The sequence below is a fragment of the Anoplophora glabripennis genome, unplaced genomic scaffold (genome assembly GCF_000390285.2).
Source record: "Anoplophora glabripennis isolate ALB-LARVAE unplaced genomic scaffold, Agla_2.0 scaffold242, whole genome shotgun sequence".
Taxonomy (NCBI): Eukaryota; Metazoa; Arthropoda; class Insecta; order Coleoptera; family Cerambycidae; genus Anoplophora; species Anoplophora glabripennis.
In genome coordinates this window covers 338,734-354,458 of record NW_019417087.1, presented here as the reverse complement: position 1 = coordinate 354,458, position 15,725 = coordinate 338,734, and the positions used below count along the sequence as shown (strand labels likewise).

At 32.5% G+C, this 15,725-nt stretch overlaps 4 protein-coding genes across 4 annotated transcripts in view; 2 read left to right on the top strand and 2 right to left on the bottom strand.

Moving 5' to 3' along the window:
* LOC108905986 (titin) overlaps nucleotides 1-4,469 on the bottom strand; it is a 46,763-nt gene extending 42,294 nt beyond the window's left edge. Inside the window, exons 1-3 of the mRNA XM_023455911.1 lie at nucleotides 4,451-4,469; nucleotides 3,668-3,851; nucleotides 3,271-3,526 (exon numbers count right to left, since the gene is read on the bottom strand). Coding sequence (XP_023311679.1) covers nucleotides 3,271-3,526; nucleotides 3,668-3,851; nucleotides 4,451-4,469 — 459 coding nt within the window. The remainder of the gene's footprint in view (nucleotides 1-3,270; nucleotides 3,527-3,667; nucleotides 3,852-4,450) is intronic.
* A 265-nt stretch (nucleotides 4,470-4,734) lies between these two features.
* On the top strand, nucleotides 4,735-5,302 carry LOC108905982. Its single transcript, XM_018709093.1, has 2 exons — nucleotides 4,735-5,029; nucleotides 5,081-5,302. The coding sequence occupies exons 1-2, from the start codon at nucleotides 4,898-4,900 to the stop codon at nucleotides 5,231-5,233; spliced, it is 285 nt and encodes a 94-aa protein (XP_018564609.1). The 5' UTR covers nucleotides 4,735-4,897; the 3' UTR covers nucleotides 5,234-5,302.
* Nucleotides 5,303-6,634: 1,332 nt separating this feature from the next.
* On the top strand, nucleotides 6,635-9,613 carry LOC108905988 (flap endonuclease GEN). The gene is made up of 7 exons (XM_018709098.1): nucleotides 6,635-6,955; nucleotides 7,010-7,295; nucleotides 7,346-7,499; nucleotides 7,556-7,807; nucleotides 8,175-8,386; nucleotides 8,441-8,606; nucleotides 8,670-9,613. Exons 1-7 carry the CDS (start codon nucleotides 6,798-6,800, stop codon nucleotides 9,551-9,553), a joined length of 2,112 nt encoding a protein of 703 aa, XP_018564614.1. The 5' UTR covers nucleotides 6,635-6,797; the 3' UTR covers nucleotides 9,554-9,613.
* On the bottom strand, nucleotides 9,606-15,700 carry LOC108905989 (zinc finger protein 2-like). The gene is made up of 10 exons (XM_018709100.2): nucleotides 15,524-15,700; nucleotides 15,333-15,473; nucleotides 15,015-15,274; nucleotides 14,773-14,924; nucleotides 14,363-14,702; nucleotides 14,135-14,278; nucleotides 13,347-13,506; nucleotides 13,128-13,257; nucleotides 11,382-11,549; nucleotides 9,606-11,226 (listed from the first exon to the last, which is right to left on the bottom strand). Exons 1-10 carry the CDS (start codon nucleotides 15,656-15,658, stop codon nucleotides 11,105-11,107), a joined length of 1,752 nt encoding a protein of 583 aa, XP_018564616.1. The 5' UTR covers nucleotides 15,659-15,700; the 3' UTR covers nucleotides 9,606-11,104.
* Between the last annotated feature and the right edge of the window lie 25 nt (nucleotides 15,701-15,725).

Sequence of the window (15,725 nt, the reverse complement as noted above, 5' to 3'; positions counted from 1 at the left end):
ATATTTTTACAATTCCCTGACTATTCCCTGATTTTCATGAAGAATAATTTATCCAACTTTTCCCGGTATTCCAGGACGCTACGAACCCTGTAACTCCTTCACTTTATATAGAACTAGATGATGCCGTAAGCACGAGGACTGCCTGCATAAATAAAACAGGATTTTTACATAAAAGAAAATTATAATTATACAATTGTACGCATTGATATCTGTTTAATCATCTTTAATTACATTGCCCGATTTATTACTGTAAAATTGAATAATAATTTACTAGGACGCAAAATATTTTTGAAAAACATGAAATGCGTTCTTTTGTGGAAACGGTTAATGTTGACTTGGAGCAGAAGGTTTTTTAATGATTTTTAATAGATATTGCATGGAATAACTACTACACGGATTAGTGCCTCAACCAACATTAAATTATACCCGTAATATCTAGTAAATTTTTTAAATGTTTAATATTATGGTAATGATTGTAAATAAAACCATAATGAATTAATATTCTACTCTATAAAGGACTTTCAAGCCCTTTAAGGCTTTAGAATATTGATAATCTTTTCATTTTGTAGGTTCAGTTTGTTACAAACAATAACAGTATCAAACAGAAACTTTGACTTGATTGAAAAAAGTTTAGTATTATTTTTATGACTATAATTACTTCCGAAATTGCTTGTTCAGTTTCCGGACAGCCTGTACGTTTATGGTTTAAATTTGAGCGAAAATGAGATAGTTTCCCAATTTCTTAAGGTCTTATTTAAATCACGATCAACATTTTGGAATTATGATAAACTATGTAGTACATTTACAAAAATATCAACTGTGATAATTGTAATCCAGAGAATAAAATTTTACTAGAAGTAAAACTAATGCAACAGCTTAATGAATCAACTTCAAGTACTTGAAGAAATATCAAATTCGCATCAAATTTGGGGACAAAAACTGAAAATGGTAAAATATTAAAAATAAAGAACACAAATTACAATAACCAACGATACAAACTACAGTGGTGATAGCGGCAAGCTCTTTAGTAGTGTTTCACTTGACAATGTCCATATCGACTTGCAGAAAGGCGTGATTAAGCGTTGTATTTTCTCTTTATTGTTTAATTTTGTTACAATCAATGTACAGTAAATCATTAACGAAGTTTAAGGTATCCTCAAAAAATTAATTCAGGATGTGAACAATCCATCAAGAATAAATTTAAACACTTTAATATTAAGCATAATACAATTAGATATTATATTAATTGACACAATGGTGCTAACACATATTTTTACACGAGATTTGGTGCTCAAACTAAAATAAAACAAAGAATATTTCATTTTTAAGCGGCATACATACAAGTATCCAATCTCGCAGATTTGTAAATTGCGATAAAAAACTCCTGGAGTAGTACTTTAAAATGGAGAAAAAAAAACAGGATTAGCTTATAGATTTTACCAGATCTCGAAGTAGTGATTATTCTGTCTCTAATATTTCAAAGTTAAGACAGTTTTCAATAACTCTTTTCTACGTGTGGCACGTTACAACACCAATCATCTATTAAATACAAAATCAATTTTATGTCAGAGATTTTGATCATATAACTAAGTATAAATTAATGATACAAAAATGTGTGTAAAATAATTCAGTTAATATACTATCGATTCTACAATTCCAATAGACAGAAATAAACAATTTCAACTTACAATTTGCCAATAGTCACTATTATTGGCCGTTTTTGGCAATGCCTACTTAACAAGATAATAAAACTCAATAATATGAATGTATTCAAAGTTACTCTGAATTCTGAACCTTCCATTTCCGATGTCATCATTCCTTTTAATTTAATATTGCAATGAAATGTAATGAACAAAAACGCATAGTTATGCCATTTACTGACTTTATTTTATCTGTATTTTACACTTGTATAGTATATTATGTAAAATTTCACTTATGTAAATAACCCAATTACAAATTATGACAAAATTTGATATGTCTCCTAAAATATACATAGTTTAGAACATTTTTTTAATGTTTATAAAGATGCTATATAAGTGAAGTGTTGTAATGCCCCACATTTGCGAAGCTGGATCTATTTCAAACACATGCTACCAAATAAATTAATTTTAAAATTTAGAGACAGCAGTTATTAGCCATAAATTAAGGAATATTAATATTTTGGAAACAGAACACAGCACGTAGCAGTAAAATCGCATCGAAAAGTAAAATTGCGCTTCTATTAGAAGCTACTAAAGGATATGCTGAATTAGGATATGTAAAAATTCCCAGTACGACGTTTAAGAACTCCAACGAGAAATAAAATCAAAATAATAGAGATGGAGACTGAAACTATCTGAATTCAGTTTCAGTATTCAGTAGATCCGATAATTTTACCAAATTTGTAAAAGATTTTTATACACAATTTCACTACGGTTTTGGTCAAACTTTTATCTATTTACTTTTTCTGAATACCTCCGCATATACAGTTCTGCTCATCAATTAAAATCTTGCTAAGATATATCTCAACACTTAATACGATAATAGATTTACTAAACAAAAAATGTAAACTTAACATTTTATAACCCTCATTTTTATACATAAGCAGAAGAAAATCTATCGAAAAAATTAATACCTTGGAGAAAATAAAAAAAATTGCTCTAGACTAGATTGTAATAATAGTTACTTTGTTAACATAGAATCTCCTAAACTAGAAGAGGCACAGAATTTGTTCAATTACAAAAAAAATGTACATTTTCATAACACTTAGGTTTATGAAATCAAATACCTTAAAAAAAATTGACTTGAATAAAGTGAAATTGAAGAAGACTTTTCTTATTTCTTTAATACAATTTTGATTGCTGAAAATCATGGAATGAAGATTGTTATGTAAACAGGTTGGTGACAAATAAGAAGCTGCTATGTCAATAGTAAATGTTTCTTTATGAATGGACAACAATATATCTCAATCTTTTTTTTAACACGTAACTATAACAGTTTGAATAATATTTAAGGAATTGACCTGCTAAATGAAGCAACTTTGAGCCTATATTATGAGCCTATATCATAAATTATGAAAAGATCTGGTTTCTGTCCAAATCTTTGAGATTCAGTTTTAATTTTGACAATTTTAAAGAAGTGAAACGACTCCATCTCTAGAAAATAATAAAACTAAAAAAAATTAAGGGGTACCACCACCTCCAGCTGCTAATTCTGTAACTAGTAAACCCCGAAAAGAAATCTGCCAACACCCTCATGCAAAAGAGTCATGCCTTTCACACTACCACTTACAGAGTGCTTTCTGGGTATGGGCGTAGGCTGCGAACATGTGACAGGGGAGGAGGACCCGGGCGCGATGAGCACCTGGGAGGCCTCCTCCCCGAGTTCGCAGGATGTGGAAGAGGCGTTCGATGTCGAACGTTTGTGGCTGGGTGTTTTGGACGAGTGCCTTGTTAGGGACTTCGTCCAGGCATGGATGCCGCGTGCGCTTCCCTTACTGGTCGTACTTGATTCGCTACCCTTTCGTGGAATCGTAGAACTATTAAAGCTGAAAGTAAAAGACGGTTTACTGCGCGGGCCTATGCAAGATTCGCTTGATACTGTAGGGGAAATAAAATAGTTATAGACGTGCAGCTGTGGCTCTTTCTTTTAATAAAACAGCATCAGACCGAAAGGTTAACAAACTTACCTTCCGGAATCAAGTTTTGGGCAGGACTGTCCCGTTTTTCTATGTGTTTCGGGATGACAAGCCTGACAACGCGACACTCTTAAATTTGGCACTCCATGGATCCTCCTATTTGGGCTACCATTTTTCAAGAAATGTGAATACTTTTTTAAATCGTCTAGTTCCAGTCTGAAGGTTATTTTTTTCACTAGTTATCAAAATATAGATATTTTTAATTACTAAACAGCACCAATTTCATTCAGTAACACTAAGACAATAAAACATATTCAGTTTCCTAAACTACTTATCACAATGTATTTCCCTTAGAGAGTGTGTAACTAATATCAAATCTTCTCAAATGTAAAAAAAATCTGCAACAAAATAAATTATATTATATTTTGGTATTCCAACCCTTAACCCCTTCCATGTTACACCACTGATCACATATGTCAAATAGTAAATTCTTTGGATTTGACCATGAAAAATTGCAGTTTACTTGAAAAATCAATGAATATCGAATATTTACACATTTTTTTTGAAAGTAATAAATGCTACTGTAATACGAATAAGACTAGTTTTAGCTTCATTTTTATAAAACAAAATCAAACGCACTCAACAATCTACAATTTTTTTCCTATCTAGGCACTTGAAAAATGCAACGAAAGTTGATAATTACAACAACTAAAGGTTTGATGGATCATACAAAACAGTAATATTGAGGTAAAAACTGTTTATTTCGGCAAAAACTTACATTTTTCGCGAAAAATGACACCACCCCGATACGGATTTGACACTTCAAATACTAACCAACAGATGTCTGTCGCATATCGTATACATATTAACCAACCTATTAAACACAAAATAACTACGTACAATTTAAATTTTCCCGTCATTTCGCATACACATAAAACAAGAATACTACTGTACTACGGTACACGTGGTAAAAAGCATAATCAATAACAGTGTTATTGTGCAACTACAGTTGCACTAGCTGACTATCGTCGATAATTGTTAAAATTTTGGAAAAATAAAAAACATTTTGATTAATTGAAAAAAAGGGTACGAAGAAGAAGAAGAAGCAATTTTAACCTATAATTTAATAGTGATAAAAATGTAAAATACTTTGTTGATTTTAGTCCCACTTCAAGTTATTTATTTAGTTAAAAACATGTAAGAAAAATGCATATCTAATCATAACGTAATTTTTAAACGTCTGATCTTCGAATATAAAAATGTGTTTTATAAAATATTGCCATGAATTATTTTGCAACAAATTACACCACAGAACCAGTTTCAACGACAGAAAGATCTTTTGAGGCTGACGACAGCAAATATCTCATAATTCCTCTAGTTGTTATTGTTCTAGTAATGATACTTTCAGTTTTGGTAAGCAAGGTGGAATTTAAGAAACTAAAATTTAGTCGTGTCATCTTATAGGTTTATCTCATGGCTAGAAGAAGAAAAATGAATAGATTGAGGAATGACATGCTTAAACTGTACGACTTTGATTCAAATGAACAGGAGTGGGAATGCCTAACCAGTAGTGAATATCCTTGTTATAGTAATGGTTTAATAACGACAAATTTTTAGTTATATTTTAGTTATCTATTTTTGTTTGCATGTATAAAGTATTATTTTAAATAAAAAAATAATACCTTGGCTTACTTTTTTTATAAACTGAATACATAACTAGGTATATGTTTTACAAGTTTGTTATGTACTTACCATGAATATGTATTTATCAGCTTAATAGGATGATAAAAATAATATGTATCACTTAAAAGACCAAGGCAGAAATATTTATTGATTGATAGCTAATCAACACATTTTACGTTATATTTAAAATTATCGCAATAATGTGAAATGTAATCTGTGATGAACCGAGCGTTTTGTTTTTCAAAATAAAGTGGTAGGTTAAAATGTCTGATCTGAAGTTATTTATTTGTGGTAGTTATAAAACTCAACTAGACCTACCGTTGTACTTAGATCATAGATCAAATGCTCAAGACCTAGCGAGTAGACGTTAGATCTACTTTCCTTTATCCTTCGGTCATTTGATTTTATTGATTAGTAATATTAAGGGTTTTTTGGCGAGCCAAACCACATCAAACCCGGTTAGCTCGAGTTTGATTGTGTTAAGAGTTTGAGTTAACATTTGACAGAACTCGCAAAAATTCTTTTAGTTTGGATATCTAATCAATAATAAAATTACCGTAACCTATAATCTATGATAGTGCTCGTAGCTCAAGTTGTTTGATTATTTCTTATATACTACAATTGTTATTCCTAATCTGAAATGCACATCCCTGAAATAACGTTAATGTATAGACGGTTATTAAATCAAAATGGGTTTACCTTTTCACAAATAACTATTCCCACGTAAATGTATCGTCTAAAAGGAAGTTAATAAAGATCTATACAGTGCAATATAGAATATGCATATCTACGATTAAAGTTATTTGGATCCTCGATTACTATTTTTTTATTATCAATTTTAAATATTACTTTGTATTTTTTGCAAAGTTAATCCATTATCAAATTTTTTTATTTACAACTTATACCTATCCAAACCTCTAAAAAAAACGAAGTAGTGACTAGGTACGATGGTACGAAACAGAAAATAAATAAACAAAGATAGAAATATTAACTTAATATCCAAACCAACCCACAAGTCCGGTTTGATGGTTAGGCAAACTCTGCCAAACCGGGTTAACTACATTTCTCGCCAAAACGTCTAACCTCAACAAACTATAGTTAACCGGGTTAGCGGTTTTCTCGCCAAAAAACCCTTATTATAATAGCACAGAGGATCCTGTAGTTAGGATATTCTGTGATATTACTGATATTAGTATACTGTGTGTCGGACAAAGAAAATAGATGGCACTGTTGTTTTACAGAATGTTGATATTCGGTTTTGTTTTGTTTACATATTAATTGAAATATTGTAATAACATAATCAACGTTTATGTAATTAATTGAAATACCTATTAGTTCTATACAACATTTGTGCTAGTGCTGTAATTATTTAATTAAATTATTATTCATATTCACTGTGGTTATATTGACTTGGGAATTAAAAAAAATGTTAATATGTAAATAATACAGAAAGCATAGGTACTGTACACCTAGAAAGGAAGGAATATATAAGTTAATAATGGGCATAAAGCATTTGTGGACAATTTTGACACCATTCTGTGAAAGAAAGCCATTATACGAATTGCAGCGTAAGACTGTTGCTGTAGATTTATCCTGTTGGATATGCGAAGCCCAAAATGTAGCTGAATACCAAGTACAACCTCGCATGTATTTGAGGTTATATTGATATAAAATTGTTTGTATCTAAAATTATAATTAATAATTCCACAGAAACCTATACTTCAGAACATGCTACCTTTTGTTGATGGAAGTAAATCCGGTGTTCGTCTTAGAGGGAAAAGCTCCTGAGCTGAAATATCAAACTATTGCGGCAAGAAATGATATTCAATTTAAGGGAGCAAAACCTAAAACGGGTGGAGTTAAGACAGGAAAGGATAGAACCAGGTTTCATTTCGTTCTAAAACAGTGTGAGGAAATGCTGAACTACATGGGACTAGTGTGTATAAAGGGAAAAGGTGAAGCGGAAAGCTTATGTGCCTATTTAAATGTCGAAGGGGTAAGTTTGCAAACACTTTAGAATTAATTTTTATTTTTTCTCTCGCTTAGTTAGTTGATGGTATAATCTCTCAAGATTCCGACTGCTTTGCCTACGGTGCAAAAGTCGTATACAGAAACTTTTCCATTTCAACTCAAGGGGGTTATGCTTCCAGCGGAGGAGCTGTCGATATATACGATATTACCAAGGCTTACAAAAGCTTAAGTAGGTTTGTATCAGTTACAACCTCGTTCTCTTTAGTTTTTAACATGTTTTTCTAGATTTTGGGCGTAATAAAATAATTGCAATGGCTTTGCTCTGTGGTAGTGACTACAGTGAAGGAGTTTTGGGGGTCGGAAAGGAGTCTGTGATGAAATTATTTGAAAAATTGTCCGACGAAGAAACCTTAGACAGATTGAGGTCTTGGAGACTGAATTCAGATATGTATGAGGAATTTGAGAACAAGATTTCTGATAAAAATATGTGCACTTCTTGTGGGCATAATGGAAAACTTCACAGGCATACAAAAAATGGTTGGTAAGCATTATTGCCTTTCAGTCTATAGTAGGAATTAACTATGTATCTTTAATTCTCTAATACACAAGGTGTTTTGAAAAAGAGGTTCCAGAAATACGCACTTTGCCACAATAAAAACAGTTTTAAAACTAAATAGCCAGACCGTATAAAATTTTTTTTTTCTAAAATGTTGCTGGAAAATGTACCTAACGACCTCTGGCATTGAAAATTAATTACATTAATTTAATATTCTCAAAAAACCAAAGTTGTGATGCCGTACATCCATAAGCAAAAGATTCTATCGACTTTTAATATTTTTCAACTAATATTTATGGTATACCTTTTTCCAAAACACAGTGTATAAAAAAACACGATTTTCTTAAGGCTGTAATTCCTGCGGTACTACCAAGGGTTGTGACCCCTTCAAGTTTAAAGATGAACGATTAAGTATAAAGAATGAAATAAACATGCGGAATAAAGCTTTACAAGATTCCTCCTTTCCGAATGAGACTTTGATCAAAGAATTTTTGGAAAAAAAAGACAATGTATCACAATTGAATCTAAAATGGAAACAACCAAACGTGGTGAATTTTATTGTAAGACTGGAAAACGAAAAAGCGTATCTTGTTTTGATATTTGCGTCTTTGTAGAGATTTACAGCAAAGTTTTTGCAATGGGAGGAGATTTATTCATTTGAAAAAATCATACCCATATTAACAAGATGGCAATGTCTAAATTACGAGATAATTGAGAGGCAAACGGGTATAATGGGCATATTGTATCCCGATCAAATTAAAAAAACCAGAAATCCGAAAGGTGAGTTTTTCAAGCGAAAATTCCTTGTAGCGTTTTTATTTAACATAAAAACTTCCGTTTCAGGCATACCGAGCTACGAAATAATCTGGTCAGATCCTGAGGAATACTTTAAGAACCTAATTCCGGAGGAGCAACTTATGCAGCCCAACATAGATTTGGAGAAACTGTGGTCAACGGTAGAACCCCAAAATCTGGTGGATAAAGCTTACCCAAAGTTAGTCGAGATTTATAAACAGTCCAAAATTAAACCCAAGAAAGTGAGCAAAAGGAAAAAGAAAGACGTAAACATTGACCAAATCACGGATATGATGACGAGTACATCGATTTCTGAGCCAAAACTTAAGAAGTCGAGAAAGAAAAAAGAGTTGGGAGGTACGAACGAGGATCCTAAGAAATCTAAAGCGAAAGTCTCGAAAGCTACGGCTTTGGATAATTTCCTTAAAACGGCCGTTGTAAACAGTCATAAAATTAAAAGTGATGCCTTAAAAACTCAAAAAGGTGACATATACAAAACATCAACACCTACAAAACTGAAACAAAGTATCTCGTTCGATTTAGACGTATCAAAGTTTGGAGATGAAGACGATTTGGAGGTTTCGGACATTATAGAAGATATTATTTCGAAAAAACCCAAATACATCGAAGAGAACATCGGAAAAATCAAATTGGATGAGTTTGAGGACGATGTAATTAGAGATGACGTAAATTCGTCAAGTTTTTTTATGACAAATCCAATTGAGAATGATTTGTTTGAAAAGACCTTTAATGACAAAGACGAAAGTGGAGATGATACTGTAGAGTACGACTTAGATGAATTTATAGATGAAGATGACGACAAGGAAAATAAGCCGTCTGAACCCGAAAAGGAAAAAAATTGTTCAAGCGAGGAGGACGACAGTTTTTGTGATAAGTATGTACCGCTGTATGAACGTTTGAAGAAAAAATGAGTTTAAAATAAAAGTCATTATTTACATTTTACATATATATTCACAAATTTTTTCCATAATTCACAAATACAATAATTTTTGTACGAAAATAAATATTTAAAGAAAAATATAAAGTTAACTAAATTTACACCCTTTCAATTGTTTCTTTACGTTGTGCGAGGCATATCCACAAAGCTTTTCAACAAAGTTGGCAACACTGCATTCAAGGCCACGCCCACGGTGTGGGTAGTAGAACGCATGCTCATTTTTTGTCGTGGTCAGTTGAGAACTGTTGTTGTAGTGGCATATTGAAAAAATGACTGCCGCTATTCCAAATCCCGCCGACTGCGAGGTGAGGAATGTAATCCTCACGTTCTCACGGTTTCGTCTGCAAAGGGTGCTGTTCCAGATTTTTAACAAAAATCAAAACTGTTTATGGGGATAGTGTGATGAATCGTACTAATGTGTACAAGTGGTGTCGTGAGTATAAAGCTGGCTTGAACAAATGTTTATGATGTGTGCATCTCTCAATAGTGATTGATGAGATGGTGAACAAGATCAAAGAAATGCTTTGTGGAGACAGTCGATTGTCTTTGGATGAGGTGAACGCAGTGTTTCCACAAATCTCCAGATCACTTCTGCATGAAATTATTACTGAAACAATTGATTTTCGAAAATTGTGTGCAAGGTACTAAAAGAGATCACAGATCAACACAAAGCCAACAGAATCACATCCATGGGAATTTCTTGAGCGCTGCAAACTGGAAAATGTCTAACTGCATTGTGATTGGCGATAAAACATTTGTGACCTACTACACCCCCGAGACGAAACGACAATCAATGCGGTGGTAACATCCGTCTCCACCATTAGCGGAAAAATTCGAAACTGTTTTTTGGGCCCGAAAAATCATAGCAGCTGTGTTTTGGGACTGCAAAGGGATTCCCTTCATTGACTTTTTGCCCTAGGGGGAACAGTTAATGCTACGCGATACTGTGAAACCCTGAAAACGTTACGGAGAATGATACAGAACAAAAGAAGGGAAATGTTAACAAAGGGAGTGTGCTTGTTGCATGACAATGCGTCGCCACACAGCCAATGCCACAAAGCAATCCTTGGGATCATTCAGTGGGAACATCAACCATCCCGCTCACAGCCCTGATCTGGCACCTTCTGATTTTCATCTTTTCTCTGAAGGTGTTTATGGGTGAAAACAAGTTTTCTACTGATGACAAGATTCACAGTGCCGCGAAACAATGGGCCCAAGAGGCGGAGGGATATTTTTTTGACGACGGTATCAGAAAGCTCATCCCTCTCGTATAAACTTTGTAAAGCTTTAAAATGTAAAATACAAAAAGAAATAATATTAAAATTCTTTTTTTCTAGTTCCGTTTCAATGAATAATATAAACATATATCCCTTAATAAAACGTGAAACTCATAAATACTGTCGTATCCAAATTAATATTTATATACTTCGAGCATTATCATGCTAAATATTAACTATAAAAATTACGTAACGGAGTTATTTACATAGGTGGTAGGTGTATCTAATTGTGCCTCTTTATTAAAATGTCAAGCGGGATTTTTTGGAACGGGCTCCGCATCAGCGTTGCTGTGTTGTTTCATGTGTTGCTGGAGCCGGTACCCTTTATAACAAGCGTACGAACAGGTCGGGCACTGGAAGGGCTTGTAACCTGCAAATGGATAAAAAATTTACAACTTTTGTTAAGAGAATGTTTAAATACTGTTAACAAATTTTTCTATAGACGATAAAATAATTAATCTGAGAACATTAACGTCGAATCGACAAAATAAAAGTTCATGTTACATGCGCTTATTTTAAACTTTCCTTGATGAAGTTTGAGGTGCTCCTTTAAAAGGTTGTTTGTTTTGAAGCGTTTATCACAGTAAGGGCACTCAAATGGCCTCTCATCGCTGTGGCTAGCCATATGTTCCGACAAATGACTTCTTTGGGCAAAAGTCCTTCCACAGTCCGTACACAAGAACGGTTTCTCACCTAGAAAGTGAAAACAGAATTTGTTATGCTCAATTAGTGTTGTTAAATCTCATTAAATTAGCCCAGAAGTCAGAGACTTGTGTGGAAGAGGGGTAGCATATTATTATTCGGTAGGCTGCATGTGTGCCCAAGAACCACTTATGTATGTAAGACCTAACCACCATTCTGTGCAGAAATGTGGGAAACCTGTAAAACCTCAAACGTCGACTGGTATCAATCTCGCACATTGACCCAAGCCAACATTCTTTCATCCTATCATATCCGCAGGGAAGATGCTTAATTCTTGTTTACTTGTTTACATTTCGATTTATGATAAATTTTACGATTTTATTTTAAATAAAATACAGTATATCGACAACTGTACTAAAACAGAAACTGAAAGAGATGAACAATCTTGGCATTATTATTTCCATAAAAATATTTGTCACAATCGCTATAAGCTCCGCCCGCAAAAATTCCCCATACCAATTGCAACAACCGGGTCACTAATGCCCATGGTTGCGAATATATACGGTTTGAGCAGCCTAATCCAATTTAACTATTCAAGCGAATTAATCCGTCTGGAGCAGTTTGAGCCCTATAAATTTTTAGCGAATAAATATGTGAAAGGGTTAAATCTATACATGTATGTATCATTTTTTGCAAATGTAAGTTTTTTCTCCAAAATTTTATTTGTTTAAAAAAAAACACTAATAGAACTTCTACTGCTTTACCTTCTTCTAATTTAATGTTTGTACTTTTATCTGGATTTAAACATATTTCTTCTCATTTCTCATTTGAACAGGGTCGTTTTCCATATTAACTAAAATTTATTTATTAAAAGATTTAAGCAAAATGTAATATGTATTTCGGTATATATTTTTTTATCGTTTTAATCAAAAAAGAGGTACACAACATATGTGAACATTTTCATAATTTTAGTCCTCTGAAACTTTCAAAAATTTCCAAATTTCAATTTAAAATTTCACGTCCTCACAACACTAGTAGGATCGTATTCGATGCAAAGTAGAGCAAAAAATTGTTGGTCTTTTATCAAAGGAAAATCATGTCATCGTTTTTAGGACGCGTAAGATTTCAAATTTAAAATGAAATTGAATGTAAAATCTGAAATACTGCATCATACACATTGTGTTCTGATAATAGCTGTCAGTCGCCCAGGTGCATCGAGCGTACAAAGTGGTCGGTTATACGTCAAATACTAACCTAGCGAGCTTGGTCGTAAATCAGAGACTGCCTCCAAAAAACAAGTAAATAACAGTGGCGCGTACAGAGGTTAAATGTAGTACATATGTGGAATGTGGAAAACAAATTGGATTTATAATAAATTACATTTAAAATAAATAGTTTATGAGAATAAAGGAATTTTTGTAGGAACAGGGGTGCCAGACGTGAACTGATCCCTTCGTCCCTTCATAATGCATAAAGAAATTAAACAATTTCTAAACCCTTTAAAACCGTACTGCACTGGATCCCTTGACAGGCAGTGATTTATTACTTTGCATTGAATACTATACACTCAATACACTATATATACACTAAAATTTCAAACTTATACATTCACACCAAAATTACACTTACCCTTGTGTTTGCTTAGGTGAAGCTTGAGTTCCGATTTTCTACAAAACGTCTTGCTGCAGAGGTTGCACACCTCGGGCCTCCCGGTGTGTTGTCTCATATGTGTTCTGAGTGCAGACGATTGCGACAGACCCTAAAGTAAGAAAAATGTTTATAAATTTTAATCTCAATCACAAAATGCCAATAATTCTTTTGTTTTTTTTTTAACAAAATTGAACTTACTTTTCCACAAATGTTGCAGATGTAAGGCTTCTCCTTGGTATGAGTCCGTTCGTGATCCTTAAGCCTAGATCTAGTCAGAGTTCTTCGCTCGCAATATTTACATTTGTACGGTAGTTGACCGGTATGTGTTCTAGTATGTATCTTCAGTTTATAAGAATTGCTAAAACAATGTTTAATTTTAGTAAAATCAATTATTATATTCAAAAAGTTGTGTTTGTGACGAAATTTGAAAACATAAACTCATGAGTTTCTAAAAAAGTAGGCTCCATAGTAATATTTATATTAAAAATTGTAAATATGACTTGCAATCACAATTACACCCGGTACAAATAAGGTTAAACTTGAAAAACCAAAAAATTTATGAACATACTTGGGAAAACAATCAATTAGAATAAGTTATTATTTTGTTATCTGAAATTGTGTGTCTAATTATTATTTAAATTTTGATCGGTGGCAAATACAGACGAAACAGGTAAAAATTCTGTCTATGAATGTAAATACACATTATTTGAAATTGTAAACTGTTACATTGTTCAATTTTAGTAAAAAAAAAGAATTGTTTTGAAGTTGAAAGTATAAACACTTTCAAAATTTGTATTTATTTACTCCTCATTGTGAGATCTGAAAGCAGGAAAATTAAGTTTTAAAAAAACAACCCAAACTAGTACTTGTGGCGAAATGGTTTATTTGCAAATTTTGTATTTTATCTTTTAATTTAGCGCATAGCAAATTATTCAAAAAGAGAAAAACTAAAAGAAGGATTATTTAAAAATAGGCACAGTTCTTACCTAAATATTTTCTCACAAAATTCACATTTGATTTTTTTCACTACTCTTTGTTCCTTTACTAAACTATGAAATTTTTTGATGTGTTGCTTCAAACTCTTTACTCGTTTATTGCAGTCCTTGCAAAAGTTTTGTAAATCAGCAGAACTAAAAAGAGAGATAATTCAATAATTTTTAAAAAATTTAGCAGATTTATAATTTTTTCAAGTCTTTGCAAACACTGCAGCTTACCCAACTACCTCAACTCCCTTAATGATAATAGTTTCCACAGGTCCGATTTCAGTTTCGGTTGCAGCGTCACGATTTGCCCACATATCCTTTCTTAAAACTTTTAAATTAACCACACACTCATGTTCTTCGAGATCTTTCTCCGTTTTGTAACGTTTTTTACATAAATCACAAGCATGTTTACCGTGGGTACCCAAGTGGTACCTTAAAGAACTTAATTGTATGAACCCTCTAGAACAATTCGGGCAGATGTATGGCTTCTCGTTTGTATGGATCCGGGAATGTTTTGTTAGCCACGCCGCAGACTTGAATGTCTTATTGCACTCTTTACATTCGAAAGTGCCTAAAAATATTTTTTACTCTAATTTAAAGATGTTAATCTTTTAAAAAAATACGAGAGATGCGAGACTTACCTGAATGACTTCGTAAATGTTCGATATAATGGGGTACAGTGACTTTTTTCGTGCAAAATGGACATTGGTACCTGCTGCTATGGCTTTTCTTATGCTTTTCGTAGTTTTCAAATACATCGTTACATTCCAAACACCAATTGTTTTTTATATCTCTGAAATAAAAATTATATAGGTATTTTTCAGAAGAAACAAATTTCTATGTTCAATTAATACTGAAAACCAAAGCTTTTATAAGTACTTACTTATGAAAAATTGCCATATGCGATGAAATAGATCTTCTGTTTGCTGCAATAAATCCACATATGATACACGTTTCATTTTTTGATAATCTACTTTTGAACTCTTCTATAACACGCTCCACTTCATCAGGATCGATAATTTTAATTTTAGAAACGTCTCTGTGTTGGATCCTGTTTTCTGTTTTCGATTTTGCACTCTCTTCCGTATTTACGTCTTCCTCTTCATATAATTCTTTAACATGTTCATCGTCAAAATCTATCAACTGCATGATATTCCTCAATATATATTGTACAATAATAGACAAAATCAGTATTACTTACTTGTAATTTTCTCGATATTTTATTATATTCCTCAAGAATCATTAAACTTTTCTGTACACTATGATAAAAATCACTGCATAAATTTAATTTTGTATCGCATGTACAACACAAGAAATTAGGGCATTTCTCGAATTCATTAAGCTAAAAAATAAAATGGATTATTTTGACTTGGGGGAAAGAAAAAATCTAACCTTAACGTTAAACAAATTTGTAAACAACTCTTGTCTTTCTTTATTTTCTGTTAAATTAAGCATATCTTCACTTTTCTCTAAACATGCTATGCAGAATTCGTTTATATCTTCTTTAACTAATTCGTTCACATTCATTATCTTTTTATAAAATAAAAACAGATACAAACTTTAAAAAAATGTTGCTGACAGACAGATGTAATTC